The 15,969-nt window shown below is 42.6% G+C and overlaps 1 protein-coding gene across 1 annotated transcript in view; it reads right to left on the bottom strand.

The window, feature by feature from the left end:
- Window positions 1-993: 993 nt before the first annotated feature.
- Window positions 994-15,969, bottom strand: part of LOC148341826 (uncharacterized) — a 447,376-nt gene continuing 432,400 nt past the window's right edge. The window contains exon 3 of the mRNA XM_088287964.1: window positions 994-3,031. Within this exon, the coding sequence (XP_088144090.1) occupies window positions 1,296-3,031 (1,736 nt within the window). The 3' untranslated portion in view covers window positions 994-1,295. The remainder of the gene's footprint in view (window positions 3,032-15,969) is intronic.

The raw sequence follows: 15,969 nt of genomic DNA, 5'->3' as shown, positions 1-15,969 counted from the left end.
TTTGTTGCTGGTTTTGTTAAAACATCTGACACCATGTCGTCGGCTGGACAGTATTCCAAATGTATTTCCCTATTATTATCAGTTGATATGATAAAATGATACTTTATGTCAACATGTTTGCACCTTTGCCTTTTTACAGGGTTTTTCGCCAGTGACGTTATTGCGAATTTTAAATTAAAATACGTCACTGTTTTATCTAAATATCTAAATATTAGTGTTAAAAATGATTTCAGTGTTGATATAAGCACTTAAATATTTCATTATTCGTCTCAGTATTCATTAAACTACGCCGATTCACTATTATTTCAAGATTCATTCAACTGTTTTAGTAATAATTTAGTATTCAATGTTTAATCGTTTCTTTTTAACTATTCGTGTCACTATTTTGTTCAATCTTAATGTTATGGAAAACTATTTAGCAAGTAAGGTTTTTGTTATTTATTGTGGCCACCTGCTTTTGAAGAAAGTGCCTTTCGCTTCTTGTACAACACAACTTTGACTGATAAGTATGCTCAATGCAGAAAAAATATCTCTGTTTTAAGATTCCACTGTCAAATAAATCTTCATCTTCCTGTGTGCATCAGTATCTTCCCACGCACTTCTCCCACTGAGATCACTCTGCAGACTGACCCAAAAGACAATTTATTTTGCAGACTATCTCATTGATCTTCCCTTACTGCTGAAAATTCCACAACAATCTGGGGTCAGACGTGGGATAGCTGAAGATCCGCCGGTGAAATTCAGGGACGCTCGCGTGTAGCCACCCGGGTCCAATTCAGACAGCAGCAGCAACGAACTGCGTGATGCGAATCATCTCCTCAGTGGTGACAAATAAACGTTGACTCCAGTCACCATCAAGCTGCCAACTCCTGACATACCAAAACCTTTGAGAGAAACTGAGCCGATTTGCGTTTGTCTTTCTTGTTCTTTTTCGAGTTCAACTTCTTGTTCAGTTTTTCACCTTTTCACACAGCGTAATGAAGGCCAGTTGAGCAAGTGGAACAAGTGATTTTATTGATGATTGTGGAAGGCAACGATTTCATAAGCACAGTTTCTTCTCACACCTTTTCCATTAAGTACGATTAAAAAGACAACTGAAAAGCATAACGTTAACAAATGTTGTTCCAGGAAAAGGTAATTAATTTCATTGATAATGTTTGATATAAAAACAAAACAACTCATCATCACTCAGAGCTTTTCAAAATTAAATTTATCATATTTTATTCAAAATCACATTTACATCTTACCACAAAGAGTCAATTCCTTCCGTTTTTTTTTTTTTTTTTTTTTAAGCTTCAAGGATTGCTGCAATTCTCACCAGCACAATTGTGACTCTCAGCACCCTGTTTAGTGAAGAATTTTTTAGCACAAACGCTGCAACTGAATGGCTTTTCTCCACTGTGTGTTCTTGTGTGGTTCGTTAAAAGCGACTTACGATAGAAACTCTTTCCACAAACTGAGCAGGAAAAAGGCTTTTCTCCACTGTGTGTTCTTAAGTGGATTGTTAAATTAGACTTTTGAGAGAAGCTTTTGCCACAAACTGAGCAAGAAAAAGGTTTTTCTCCACTGTGTTTTCTTGTGTGGATTGTTAAATTAGACTGTTGAGAGAAGATTTTGCCACAAACTGAGCAAGAAAAAGGTTTTTCTCCACTATGGATGGTTGTGTGTTTTATTAAATGCGACTTACGATAGAAATTCTTTCCACAAATTGAGCAGGAAAAAGGTTTTTCACCACTGTGTGTTCTTGTATGTTCTGTTAATCGTGACTTTTGAGAGAAACTTTTCCTACAAATTGAGCAGAAAAAAGGTTTTTCTCCACTGTGTGTTCTTGAGTGAGTTGTTAAATTAGACTTTTGAGAGAAGCTTTTGCCACAAACTGAGCAAGAAAAAGGTTTTTCTCCACTGTGTATTCTTGTGTGGATTGTTAAATTAGACTTTTGAGAGAAGATTTTGCCACAAACTGAGCAAGAAAAAGGTTTTTCTCCACTATGGATGGTTGTGTGTTTTATTAAATGCGACTTACGATAGAAATTCTTTCCACAAATTGAGCAGGAAAAAGGTTTTTCACCACTGTGTGTTCTTGTATGTTCTGTTAATCGTGACTTTTGAGAGAAACTTTTCCTACAAATTGAGCAGAAAAAAGGTTTTTCTCCACTGTGTGTTCTTGAGTGTTCTGTTAAACTTGAGTTTATGGAGAAGTGTTTTCCACAAACTGAGCAGGAAAAAGGTTTTTCTCCACTGTGTATTGTTGTGTGTTTTCTTAAATATGACTTTAAAGAAAAGCTTTTGCCACAAACTGAGCAGGAAAAAGGCTTCTCTCCACTGTGTGTTCTTGTGTGTTCTGTTAAATGTGACTTTTGAGAGAAACTTTTTCCGCAAACTGAGCAGGAAAAATGTTTTTCTCCACTGTGTATTGTTGTGTGTTTTATTAAATATGACTTTAAAGAAAAGCTTTTGCCACAAACCGAGCATGAAAAAGGCTTCTCTCCACTGTGTATTCTTGTGTGTTCTGTTAAATGTGCCTTTTGAGAGAATCCTTTGCCACAAACCGAGCATGAAAAAGGCTTCTCTCCACTGTGTGTTCTTGTGTGCCTTGTAAATTGTGCCTTTTGTGAGAAGCTTTTGCGACAAAATGAGCATGAAAATGTTTTTTCTCCACTGTGTGTTCTTGTGTGCGGTTTTAAAGACAACTTTGAAGTTAATGAGTCAGTGTGACGTGCCCTTTCACCTATGGCTTGCCCATCATCGTCATCATCATCATCATCGTCATGAGCGTCTGATAATGTGTCCTCATTTTGTGCTTGTGATGGCCCCCAGTGGTCTTCATCACCTTCTGTTGTCACGTGATGACTTGAGCTGCCGCTTGGAGGTTCCGCCCCTCTGTTGTCCTCACTCTCATCCTTGTTTTCATCTTCAGTCTTTATAGGGACTAAGTTCAGTGGTGACTTGTTAATCTCCTCCTCCTCTTCCTTTTTGATGCGAGTCAAGTCTGGCTCCTCTTTCACAGAACGGAGATCGTTTTCACTGACGTCTGTAGGACACAAATAGACAAATTTGGTTTGGTCAAGTCAAACCTCAAGCGGTGACTTTGTCTAATATTGTTTCTACCGTACTACCTTGCCTTGTGCCTGCCGCACACGGAGCAATGCGTGCAACCCCAACTTGGACCCGACCATGGGGACACTTCACAAAATTCCGTCCTACGATGTAAACCTCCCTTTCGCAGCACAACGGTGATAAACGAGCATTTAAAAAGGAAGCACATTGCGGCTGATGCCCAATTTCATTCCGGACAGAGTCACAGACGTTTCTGGAAGCGAGCTGAAGTTAGCACACACAGGCTATTGTGTGCGTCTGATGGAACACCTGTTGTGGGACCCTAACATATTGATGGGGGCCATCACAACTTTATGTCATTAATAGAATAGGAATCCTTCAAGTGAAATATCTTTACAAGTTTTTCATTTTGCATTCAGAGATACAGTGGAACCTCGGTTCTCGAACGACTCTGAGGTCGAACTAATCGGAGTTCGAACAACAAAAAAGAGAAATTCTTGCTTCGCAGTTCGAACAAACCTCGGAGTTCAAACGCCGGTACGACGCGTGAGTGCGCACGCGAGGGTGGGATGCTGAACGGCGTACGGGTGTAGATCGCTCTATCTCTCTCTTCGTGACCAACTGTTGTCGCGTGCGGACGTGCTGCGTTTTGCTCTCGCGTTTTATATAGGTGTACGAAGTGTTTTAGCCCCTAATCATGCCTCCAAAGAAAGTCAGTGCAAGCAGCAAAGGAATGGTTTCGGTGTTCGAACAATTCGCTTTTCGAACAGGGTTCAGGAACGGATTATGGTCGAGAACCGAGGTTCCACTGTAGTTTCATCGTGGGTACTTTTTGGTTCCATTATAATCTGGATACCTGAAAGAATTAAAGGGGCCCTGGTAGAACAGGGGGTTGTGACATTCTCCCTTTTTAAACCCATAGTAAGCCAAAGATGCAGATGCATTCCTTACAGCATGCGCTTGTTCACTGATGAGATCCGTGCAACCCTGGATGGATGCATTAAATTTATTTTAAATGTTTGGATGAGGTGAAACTATGCACATGTGCACAAAACGGTGCAGGCCCACCCGAGGTTCATTGACCGAGCCAGTAAAATTTTCATAAATAAGACCAACACGTACTTGATTTTTTAAAAATCGTAATCCTTTGTGTTATATCCACGAAAATTCATCAACCGCCATTGATCATTTTGCCCCAGTGTGTACAGTTTTTAGAGTCAGATTGAATCATTCCATAAGGAATTGCTTGAACAAGATTTGTCAAAGAAGTTTTCAAAAACGAGACACGCCTTCATAAATGAATCACCCAGCCAAGATTGTCTTTGTCACTTGCGAGGAGCAGTCCGCCAAAGAGAAAAGCGTTCCCGCTCTTGTGCGGCGTTTTATTGAAGCACAGCAAAGCAATTTGAATATGCAAACTCATAAAGAATGGAAAAACATGAACACTTTGACTTTATCACACCCGTCCACACGCTTCCTGTTGTTCGAACGGTTTCAGCTTACAACACAATGTTTGGGTCACAATTCTGTTAAATGCGAGCTAAACGGTTTCCTGTCAAACACGGTTAAAGACGTGCATCTGTTTTTGTTGCTTCCTGCTAAACTGCCAGCATAGACACAACCCTGTTACCGCTGAACTCACGTTTTCCTGTTTAAGAGGTCCATGTTTTTGTGACCTTCTATTAACCTGTGTGGTATATTTAGTTGTTGATGTGTGGGTCTGGCTCAGCTTCCCTCCGCACAGGTCGCTGGGCATGACAGAATTGGTGATGGAAAGAACCTCTCTGACACAGCCATTTTGGTTCGAAAGAGATTTTATTTTCGTCACATGCTGATGTCAAAAGAAGTCTCCCCAAAAAAGAGAAAAGGGAAAGGGTGTCCCCTCACGTTCCTTCTTATCGGGAATGGCCACACCGGACATGAATGTCTAACTTTACCTTGTTGCATATGCATTCTCATTGTACTAGTCTTCGATTTTGCCCTCAAAGCTCCCTACGGCGAGAGCAGATGTGGTTGCTCTTTGAAGTGGCCTTCCGGTGCCATCTTGACTGCTTCTATCACCTCGAGTGCTCCACACCTAGAGCTGGTCAAGCCTTTTGTCCTCCTGGACACTATCTCGTTCACATTGGAATTTCAAAACCAAAACTGGTCACTTCTTTAGTCTCCAATCCCCTCATCGTTAAAGAGAATTACTAAAATGTTCATAAAAGTGAATAAAAAAATACACTACATATTTCCTCCTCGAGGCAATCTTGTCCTGATAAAGCAAAAACGACACCAGCATGTCACCAAAAATCCCATTCCAACCTTTTATATGAATCCATTGTCTAAAATTTGGGAAACCTAATTGACTAAAACCTAAATCATGCTCAAGGCATGCTACATAAGGGTAGTTTAACTAGGAAAACTAAGTGTATGGCCAAATTGCTCCCTGGTGTCACTCTAACACCTCCTGCAGGACCACACATAAATCCAGCAATAATTCCAAAAAATCCCAAATCAACCACCTCGGTCACGAAGGAGATCCCCCCGCAATGATAGATCTTTAAGCAAACCGGCAGTCAGACTAACAATTTCCAGTGCAGTCCATATGGAGGCATCAAAGCTTCTCCAAACCTCGGGTGAACCCCCCCCCCAACCCCCTTCGAAAGAGTGGGGGAAAAGAGGGAGATCCTTGCTAACACTTTCTAGTGAACCTGCATCCACAAGGCAAGTAGGATGAAGGAACACCGTTACAGAACAGAATAAATCCACAGCGTAATAAAAGCATGATAGGACAAGACACATTAACATACAAAACACAAACACGAGTCAAATGATATGCAAAAACATAGTTGAGGCCACGCTCCAGCGTGAGAATCCCATGGCATCGTCTCGCTCGAGAGCTGCCAACCCCTCGTCACCGACGAGCTCTTGCAAACAGTATTGTTTCAGATGATCACGTCCACATCCTATGACCCTCATAGGAGTCCTCCTCGTCGCTTGCTCCAAGTGAGATTCCAGTCTGCATCCAACTCCATCTACACTTCACCTGAAATACAACAAGCAGACACACTCCACACAAAAATTGAGCACCAGAGATGCCAATGAAATCCATTTTCCACAGGAAAGAGTCCATTCCAGGATGTGGAGGGCACCAAGAGCAGTGCAGTCCTCATCCCAGCCATTATGGCCGGAATGCCCCCCTTTGCCCCCAAGGTGTGCCGGCATTAACTCTGTCAAATGGGGAAGGCGCAGATATAGCAAAAACAAATTGGAGACGCTGTGGAGCAGAGCACAACGTCAGTGAGACCCCGGGTCCACGACCCCTCTGGCAGAGACGCAAACAGAGCTTTCGCTTCAGAGTGACCCATTCATTGTCTACCACAGTGCTGAGAAATTCGGAAAATGTTCCATAACAGAGGAATTCGTAATGGGTGCTGAAACACCACCCTGGTCTCAGAGCTGCCTAATCTGCTGGAACGGAGGACAACATATGCTTCCCCCGGCGGAAGTGCACAGTCAAATTCAGTCCCTTCTGGAAATTCAGTCCCACTCGAATTCCAGTGTTTCACAGGTGCGGGTTCGGTCCATGGCAGTGACTCGGCCAATCTCAAGAGTCCCACAAGGGTGACAGTGTTGTTGCTCACTGGGATATGCAGAGGGAGCTTGCAAAGCGTGGAATATCTTGTTCCACCATCAAAAACTGTTGTCCATCAGTCGTCAACGGAATGCCAAGACCTGCGAGTCCTTGAATGCGGAGGCTCCGCGGGCACCCCTATCGTGGAATGTGGTCCCAATCGGGTTGAGGCGTCAACTGTGCGTTTGGAAGCCACCGAAGCGTTGTCGGAGGAGGGGGTAGCGATGGCGCCCCCGTGCTAGTGGAGCTCTTTGTGTCAGGCATGGCGCTGGACCACAGGCTGACACATTTCAGGAAGTGGCTCGGTTTGGACCGCTCATCACCCAGTGACCCCACAACCCACAGCAAAAGCACGTCCCACTCACAACCCATGTCTATAACCACCCCTACTTCTGTTACGTGACCTTGTTGACCGGCAGGTGCGGACAACAAGCCTGCTGTGGGCACTGCGTCACCAGAACCTGGCCCAGGAGCAGCGGAAATGGAAAGAGCAGACGCAATGGGAGCTGCATGCGTCGGCTGCTGGATTAACTGCTTCCCCCAGTTGTCGTGACCCGTGCCGGTCACGCCTGTTTTGTTGTTGTTTTCGTCACCTCCCTGCCATGTGCACTTTTGTTTATGTTTCTCAGCTGAGCAGAGGCGTCTCCTCCGACAACCGACTCCGCCCGCGTCATCACGAGTGGGAGACCAGCCCACCGGCGCCGCACCTGACATCCATCCACTGACTAATTACACACACTATTTAAGCCACCTACACTGACTGCCCGGCGTCGGATAATTTTCCTGCACTGCTCACGTTCATGACCCTGGTATCGATTGTTCTCTTGTTCATGCATTTTTGCTCTTGCGATCTCTTTGTGTTCCACATTTTGCAAGCTATTGCCCTGTCTCTTTTTGTTCCTCGTTTTCTCCAATTGGTTTTCCCTCTTGCCCTTTTGGCAAGCTATTTATGTTGATCGTTTTTCCTTTTCCTTGCCGGTGCAAGCGCTTTTTGTTCCGTCGTTTATCTCCTTCCTGGTGTGCGCTTTTCTCCGCCAGCGCTTTGTGTTTTCTCCTGATTTATCGACGGATGTAATGCTAAGATAGATATATTTGCTTTAATTGATGATTGGACTTCCACTATTGTGAATCAATAAACACTCTTTGTTAAACTGATTTTCCTGTGTCCGCGTTTGGAGAGTCCTGCCACCTTCTTCCCAGCGTTTCGCTGGCAAGACCCTGACAGAATTATCCGACCAGAACACGAGTAATCATAGGGTACGTATCTGAACAGCGTATCTCTTGCTACGTACCAGCGAAACTGTCGGCTCAGCCCCAGGCCCTCCACACAACGGTACGCCTCGATCCTTACTGTGTTCCATGCCACAAAGTGCCCAATACGATATGTGGAAGTGTGCTTCTCTTCATTATTTCTATTATCAGCTCATAATTTTCCTGCTAAAATTTACACCGTGGCCAGGGTCTGTGCTCAAACTGAGCTTATTCACGACTATGTTGTCTATAGCTATAGTTTTACACTTCTTAGTTCTCATCTCTTTAACCACTAGACCTTTCTTTTCTTTATCTTCTGCACATTTCTCCCGCGCTAGTCCCCATTTACATAGTTCCTATCATTATTTTTTTTCATTTATTTATTTATTTTTTAATACATTTTCGTATGTTCTTTCACAGTGCGGTTACTTTGACATCTTTTAATGTCTTAATCATTATAGAGGCCTCTTGTTTAAACAATAATTGAAACTAACACAGGGACATTTTCCATGACCAATCAGCCAGCAGACCCACACGCACAAGCTTTCTTTAAGGACCCCAAAAGCCCCGACCGCTTGGACACAGGCGCACAACACCCATTGTGAGTAAAAGCATCTCACCTAAAGTTCAGCCGGCCGGCTGTTGAACGCCTGCGCCCCAGCACCCTTGAGACCATCAATGGAGCAAGAATCCTGTTTGTGACGCCAAAAATGTGGTATATTTTGTTGTTGATGTGTGGGTCTGGCTCAGCTTCCCTCCGGACAGGTCGCCGAGCATGGCAGAATTGGTGATGGAAAAAAATTCTCTGACACAGCCATTTTGATTATTTTTGTCACGTGCTGATGTCAAAAGAAGTCTCCCCAAAAAGCAAAAAGGGAAAGGTGTCCCCTCTCTCCGGCCTTCCCTTCTTATCGGGAATGGCCACACCTGACATGAATATTGAAGGATTGTATTATGATTGCTGGCATTATTTTAAACACTTACGGGACAGAAGGTCAATTATTTAATTGAGCAGCTTCATATTTACTGAATATGTTCGACATTGATTAAACAAAAAACATTTATCAAATGAATGTAGAAGTACAGTGCATCGATAAGATTGACTGGGATTGTAGTCATGGTGTTTACTGATGCATTCGTATGCTAAATTTATATGACTTAGTTTAAATGTAAGACCTCAAAATTGCACACAGTATTTTCATGACCCACACTCTCATTCAGAACAAACAGATTCAGTCTGCTCAGGTCAAACTGATGACACCCCAGATAGCACTTCATGGACAAATACAATAAAACACATTCTCCACATAGGCCATAGAAGATACAAACATATCAAGTTGGGGGAGGACGTCACAGGGACGCGATCAAGAACACCAAAAACATAATCTGATCTGGGAAAACATACACCACACAATCTGTACACTGACGAGATTACAGGGGAATGTGAGCAGGAGAGACGGAGAGACTGCCTTCTGCCTGAGAAGGTCAGCCTTGGACCTGGAACGTGGGCCGGGCCGGGGGAAGGAGCAAGGACGACCGATTCAACCTACATGACCCTTGACATAAAAAGCCTCCTATAAAATGTGAGGCTGGGCTGAGATCAGCGCGCCATTTTTCGATAGTACTCGTCTTGAGTACAGTTTCTCGTCAGATGAAGACAAAGCCGCCCATATATCTGTATTTGTACTATTTCCTGAATGCCAGAAATTGAAGAAACTAAATATTGGAACTCTATTCAGTTGTTGTTGAGTCTTTATTTGACCCTATTCTTCTTGAGTACAAAAAACGATCACGCATTGGAGTAACTTTGGCTTTTAAGATTCATTTACTAAATGTTTCTCATTTTCTCGGTGGCTCAACTCCAACAGTGGATATAAAAGTACACTACATCTGTCAGCATAGTTTTGAAACATGATGACATGACAAACTTAATTTCTTTAACAACATTTAAAAACCGGAATAAGTAAAATGTTAAATAATCAGTTCAAATTTTAAACTGGGAAAAAAAACACGGAGTTGACCCCCCACTAATGGTTATTCTTTGGCATTTATTTTATGCACTGATTTCATTTGGCATAAACAATTGTTCAGCAAACCGGCAAGTAAAAGGCAATATTTAAAAATAAAACGGCAATAACCGTGAACGATTTCCCCCAAAAACTTAATGTTGTTATGTATATTTTTAACGATAGAAAGTCGTTCTTTCCAAAGCAAATGAGAGTAAGACGGGTACAAACCTGCTTTGTGTAGCACAACAGGAGGCTGCTTGTTAACTTCGCCCAGCAGTTGAAAATGTTGCTCGTTCTCTTCTTTTATTCCACAAAGTTCCTCTTTGTACTTGGGTGTCGTTCTAGCACACATTTTCAAATGATAATTCCAAAAAATCCGCACTTGATCTCTGCTTGGCGATGAGTCATGTGCCTCTTTTCGTTAGCGGCTAGCAAGCTAACAAGCTAAGCTAACAAGCTAAGCTAACTACGCCGAAAAGCATCAACGCGCGAAGATGAGTTATCGGGACACAAAGACTTAATGAATTATGTCGTAGTCCTTTAGAGTAGCACTGGACATTCTGTGAGAAATTTACAGTCAGTTCCAGACTAAATCAGAAGAATTTAGCGGTGGACTGTTTTTGTTCCGGTGTGGACGGGTCGGTGGATGTGGTCGAGGTCCTTCGGAAGCTGCGCGCTTGCTTATGACGTCATGCTTTAAGCACGTATTTTTCAAATATATTTCTTTGCCTGTGTGTATGTTTTTACCCCTGGCTGTTCTATTTCAATATATTTTCTATATAATATTTTAATTCGGTTGATAAAAAAAAATAAATAAAAAATAAATAAAATAACGCCACATTGGCGCGTAAGATCTGACGTCACTTCCGCCTTTGCCTCGAGAAGCCGCTGCTACTCCAGCAGTGGGACGTTTAAGTTTCTCCTCCCGAACTTGCAACAATGCTGTGTTTCACTCGGGCTGCGAGATTGTATGAATATAATGTCTGCAAATACTAGCAGTGCTTCTCAATTATTTCACGCCCGCCCCTACCAAGAAGAAAAAGATTCGCGCCCCCCCACCACCAATCTTTTTCTGTCTTTGTAGATTGATATTAGATTGTCAATAAAATATCCATTAACTAAGCTAAATTGCTAAGAAATATAATTTTGAGAATTATTATTGTGAGGATCTCGAAACTCAGTACTATGTTGTGCAAATATTGATGAGATGATAAATATTTACTAAAACGTTTTTTTTAAAATCTTTATTCACAGAAGCAAACCAAACACATTTATGAATACCGAAATCCATGCGATGCATCTAATTTGAAGTACTTAGCACCTGCCATGTCACTCAGGATTTTTTCACGCTTGGGAATCTGATAATGTTCTCTTATATGAAAAAAATCAGTGCCTACCTTCTGCCAGGGAGTTGTGGGAAGGTCAGCTACTAATACGTACATAATATAGAAAACACAAAAAGAAGAGCCAGGGGGATTTTAAACAAAAATTCTTTGTAAATAACAAAAAGCAACAGCTTTAGTATGTTTACGATACGTTTTTTAAAAATAATTTTATGGTTACTATACGTTTTTTTTAATGATTACTGTAATGTTCCGTCTTCTATCTTCAGAAGTCACGCAGGCAACGTGATGCTGCAAGCTTGTGTCTCTTAATTTACTGACTTGCATTCTCGTCTATGTGCAGACACACTTGTTCGTCTGGTAACCAAAACACACATCGGGCAATACTGCCAACTAGTGGCCAATGATATAACTGCTGTCATTACATCTCCCTTTCAAACGTTAATCAATGCCTATGCTTTTTTTTCATTATTATTATTTTTTATTAATATTATAATAATTTTGTTTTGTTATCAATTATTTTCACTTCTTAACAATATCTATCCATTTTTTATGACAACAAGCAGCTCTACAACAATTTTAGCAACAATCACACAACATTAAACATTTTCAATCAGCCTGTCCGGTTGTCGTCTAACTCTTGTTGATCTTCGAAGAGGTTCAGTAATCCCAGAAATTGCTGGTGGTTGAGGTCTGTGCTCCTTCGATGTATCCACCTTCTTTGCAGCCTCAGCCGCATCAGAAGATTTCTTACAGTTCCCGGGAACCTTCAGAAGACTCCTCCAGTTCCCCCTCACTCTTTGTCCATCCTTTGTTTCCACAATGTAAGATCTCGGTCCGGCTTCGATAAGGACAGTCACTTTTCTGTCCCAACAATTAGGTCCCTCGATCCTTACAGTGTCTTTCTCAGAAAGAGGTTCCAGATGTTTTGTAGCTCTGTCATATGCAATTTTCTGTTTGAGTTTGAGCATTCTCTTCTTTTCAATCCAAATGTTGTGGTCATGTCCTTGTGGTATTTGTGGAAGCGTGGAGCGAAGCTTACGGCACATGAGTAGGTCAGCAGGCAAAGAAGCTCCCCACTCCAGAGGTGCAGCTCTGTAACTCAATAGGGCAAGGTAAGGATCAGACTTATCATCCTTGGCCTTCCTTAGCAGTCTCTTGATGATTTGCACTCCCTTCTCAGCCTGCCCATTTGCCTGTGGGTATAAAGGGCTTGAAGTGATGATGTGAGCCTCAGCCTCCTCCGCCGTAACGCAGTCCTTGATGTCACTGTTATGGTGCGGCGCTCGGGACAACGCATCAGCAAGCACTATGTATTTTCCAGGCGTGTATATTAGCTCAAAATCATAGCGCTGCAATGTCATCATCATGCGTTGAATTCTGGGCGTCATGTCATTGCGATTTTTCTTCCTAATTGAAATCAGTGGCTTATGATCAGTCTCTGCTATGAACGTGGGCAGTCCATACACATACGTGTGAAATTTGCCACATCCAAACACTAAACCCAGTGACTCCTTTTCGATCTGAGCATAGGGTTTTTCAGTCCCTGACATTGACCTGGATGCATAGGCTACAGGTTGCCATGTGTTTCTCGCCTTTTGCAGCCGTACGGCACCTAGCCCATCTTTCGACGCATCCGTGGAAATTTTGGTTGGTTTTGATGGATCAAAGGAGGCAAGGACTGGCTCAGTTGTCACAGTTCTCTTTAGATCTTGCCATTCTTCGTCATGTTTTGTTGTCCACTCAAAGACTACGTTGTGATGCAGCAGCTCTCTTAGGGACTTTGACTTGAAGAGAGGTTTGGAATGAACTTGCCCCGGAAGTTTATCATCCCCATTGCTCGCAGAAGTCCTTTTTTCTCAGTTGGAACTGGCATGTCCAGTATTGCTTGCACTTTGGTTCTGTCTGGCACCACTCCATCTGCTGTGAGCTTGTCTCCCAAGAATGTAAATTCTGTAACTCCAAACAGACATTTCTCTCGTTTTAGTTTAAGTCCATTCATTTGAACTGTCATGATCCGCGTCGGGCATGACAGGGTTTTGTTATTGTTTTCGTCACCTCCCTGCCATGTGCACTTTGTTTTTGTTTTGATCAGCCGAGTAGGGGCGTTTCCCCTCAGCACCTCGCCCTCACCAGCCACGCACCTGCTCCCCATTAACGATCACACACCTGATTCCCATCTGCTCCCCTGATTAACGGACTATTTGAACACCTCATCCCGACAGCTCTGTGTCGGAACATTGCTCCTGCTACGCCCGCGATACGCGATTGCCCCTCTCACGGGCATTACCACCCTCGACTTGTCTACGCCCTGTATGGACTGTCACCACCACCCTCCTTCTCGCTCTCGTTTCGCCCTCGCCCTCGCTCACGCTCATGCTCTCGTTCTTGCTCTTCTTCAGGTTCATAGTAATTTGTCACTGTTCCTGTTTCCCCGTCAAGTTTAGTTCTGTTCTGGAGTGGACCAGGGGGCGGAGCCGCGATCCAAAATGGCTGCTTAGCCTCTCTGTCTCTGTACAACCCTGCAAGAAAATACTTGGTGACCCAATATATACTTTTTACATCACCGGACAAATATGTCTAAAGTCAACCCAGTTAAAGACTGTGAAATATTTACCCGAAAACGCGCCCTTCAGAAGTTAAAAAGTGCCGCTCCGAACGAACAAAACGACGAGGCTGACGCCGATATGTCGGAACTAGCGACGGTGCTTGTGGAGCTAAAATCACTTCGGACTGAAGTACGCGCTGAATTCGGAGGATTTGGATCCAAGCTTGACAACATTAACGAACGTCTGGAGAAAATGACCACCTCAGTAGTTGCTTTGGAAAGCAATGTGACGGAAGTCAAGAAAAACGTGGCCGCTAATGCCACTCGAATGGAGGAAGCTGAAAACCGGATTATGTCAGCAGAAGAGCAGCTGGAAAAAAGCAAGATCGATTTATCTCAAGCTATGAAACGCATTTCTTTTCTCGTATCAAAGACAGATGATCTGGAAAATCGCAGCAGACGAAATAATTTACGACTGATTGGACTTCCAGAGGGCGCAGAGGGAAGTCATTCATTGATGGAATTTATACGGGAGATGCTCCCATGCTGGCTAAAGATGGAGCCTAATCAAAAGTTCATGCTGGAGAGAACCAACCGGACCCTGGCCCCCCCTCGACCGGGTCGGAACCGGCCGATCATCATTCGATTCGTACGGTATCAAGATCGGGAACTGGTGTTTCGTACAGCCAAACGGTGTGACATCGCTCACAACGGTGACAGGCTTTTTCTCACAGAGGACCTCTCGGCGGAAACCATGAGACAACGGTACGACTTCAATGACATAAAAAAAGTCTTCGTTGAAGGGTACATTTCGTGGATTCACATACAACCCTTGTAGGATAAGAGTCCTCCACAGAGGAAAAATTCTTTTTTTCTCGTCACCGAAAGCTGCAGAGGAGTTCCATCGTGAAAATGGATGTGATGACACACAATAACACTCCGGTGAGCAAGAGCTTAGTGGAACTGCTGGAACATTTTTTTTTTAATATCTAAATGCATATTACTTGAAAATGGTTCCAATTTTTGTTTAATCTATATATTTATTGTCTATCAATATCTTTGGGTTAATAGTATATTTAATGCTATAATATGCAGGGTTGCGTGACACATTTCTTTTGAATCTTTTTTTTGGAACTCCAGGGTCAGGCTACCATAGCTTGAGCTGCTCCTCCTTATGGTGGATCAGTGTCACCCCCATAGTTTAGTTTTGAATAAGGGTGGGGCTTTAAATGTTAAATTTGTGTCTTTATTGTTTTGTACGTGTGTTATTTTGTGTGTATGTGTGTCAGGCTACTTCACTTGATAAGAATACAATGTATGTAAAGTGTTCTCTATATTATTGCAAACACTATGTATGGAAAAAAGAAATCTACCCAGCGTTAGAAATATATTGGTGACAAGCTGGAACGTTAGAGGATTGCGACGAATAAGCAAATTAAAACAAATCATGAATAGGGTGAAGCATATTAAATCTAATATAGTATTTTTTCAAGAATCCCATTTGACACCCTCAGACATTAAATTTATTAGTAATCGATGGCCTGGACAGGTGTTACATGCGTCATATAACAATTATGCAAGAGGGGTTATTATTTTGATCCATAAGGATATACCTTTTCAACTGGAAAAAACAATATCAGACCGGGGAGGTAGATATGTAATTGTTCAGGGCAAAGTACTTTATCTTAAATTGAACTTGGCATGCTTATATGGCCCTAATGAGGATAACCCTAAATTCTTTGAAGATTTTTTTCTGACTGTATCTACATTACCTGGAAGTTGTATCATTGGGGGAGACTTTAACTGCACTTTGAACCCCACAATTGATCGCTCTACAGGCCTTGACACCACTAAGACTCAAACTAGGAAATTAATTAAACAGTACATGGATGATTTAAACTTGGTGGATATATGGAGGGAACGGAATCCTGGTAAAAAAGAATACTCGTGTCATTCAGCCGCATTTAAGTCCCGTTCCCGCATTGATTATTTTCTTGTTTCTCGGGGTCTTATATCCAACATTAAAGATTGCTGGTATGATAGTATTTTACTTAGTGACCATGCCGCTATCTCATTAACTGTGCACATTGAGAATTTTTTTCATAATCTACCGAATTGGCATCTGCGGGCGACCTGGTTGCA

This window comes from Idiotropiscis lumnitzeri, chromosome 2, assembly GCF_059441095.1.
Source record: "Idiotropiscis lumnitzeri isolate Australia: NSW breed Sydney's pygmy pipehorse chromosome 2, RoL_Ilum_1.0, whole genome shotgun sequence".
NCBI classification, from domain to species: domain Eukaryota; kingdom Metazoa; phylum Chordata; class Actinopteri; order Syngnathiformes; family Syngnathidae; genus Idiotropiscis; species Idiotropiscis lumnitzeri.
Note: the sequence above shows the minus strand (reverse complement) of the source record. Positions and strands in the feature narration are given on the sequence as shown.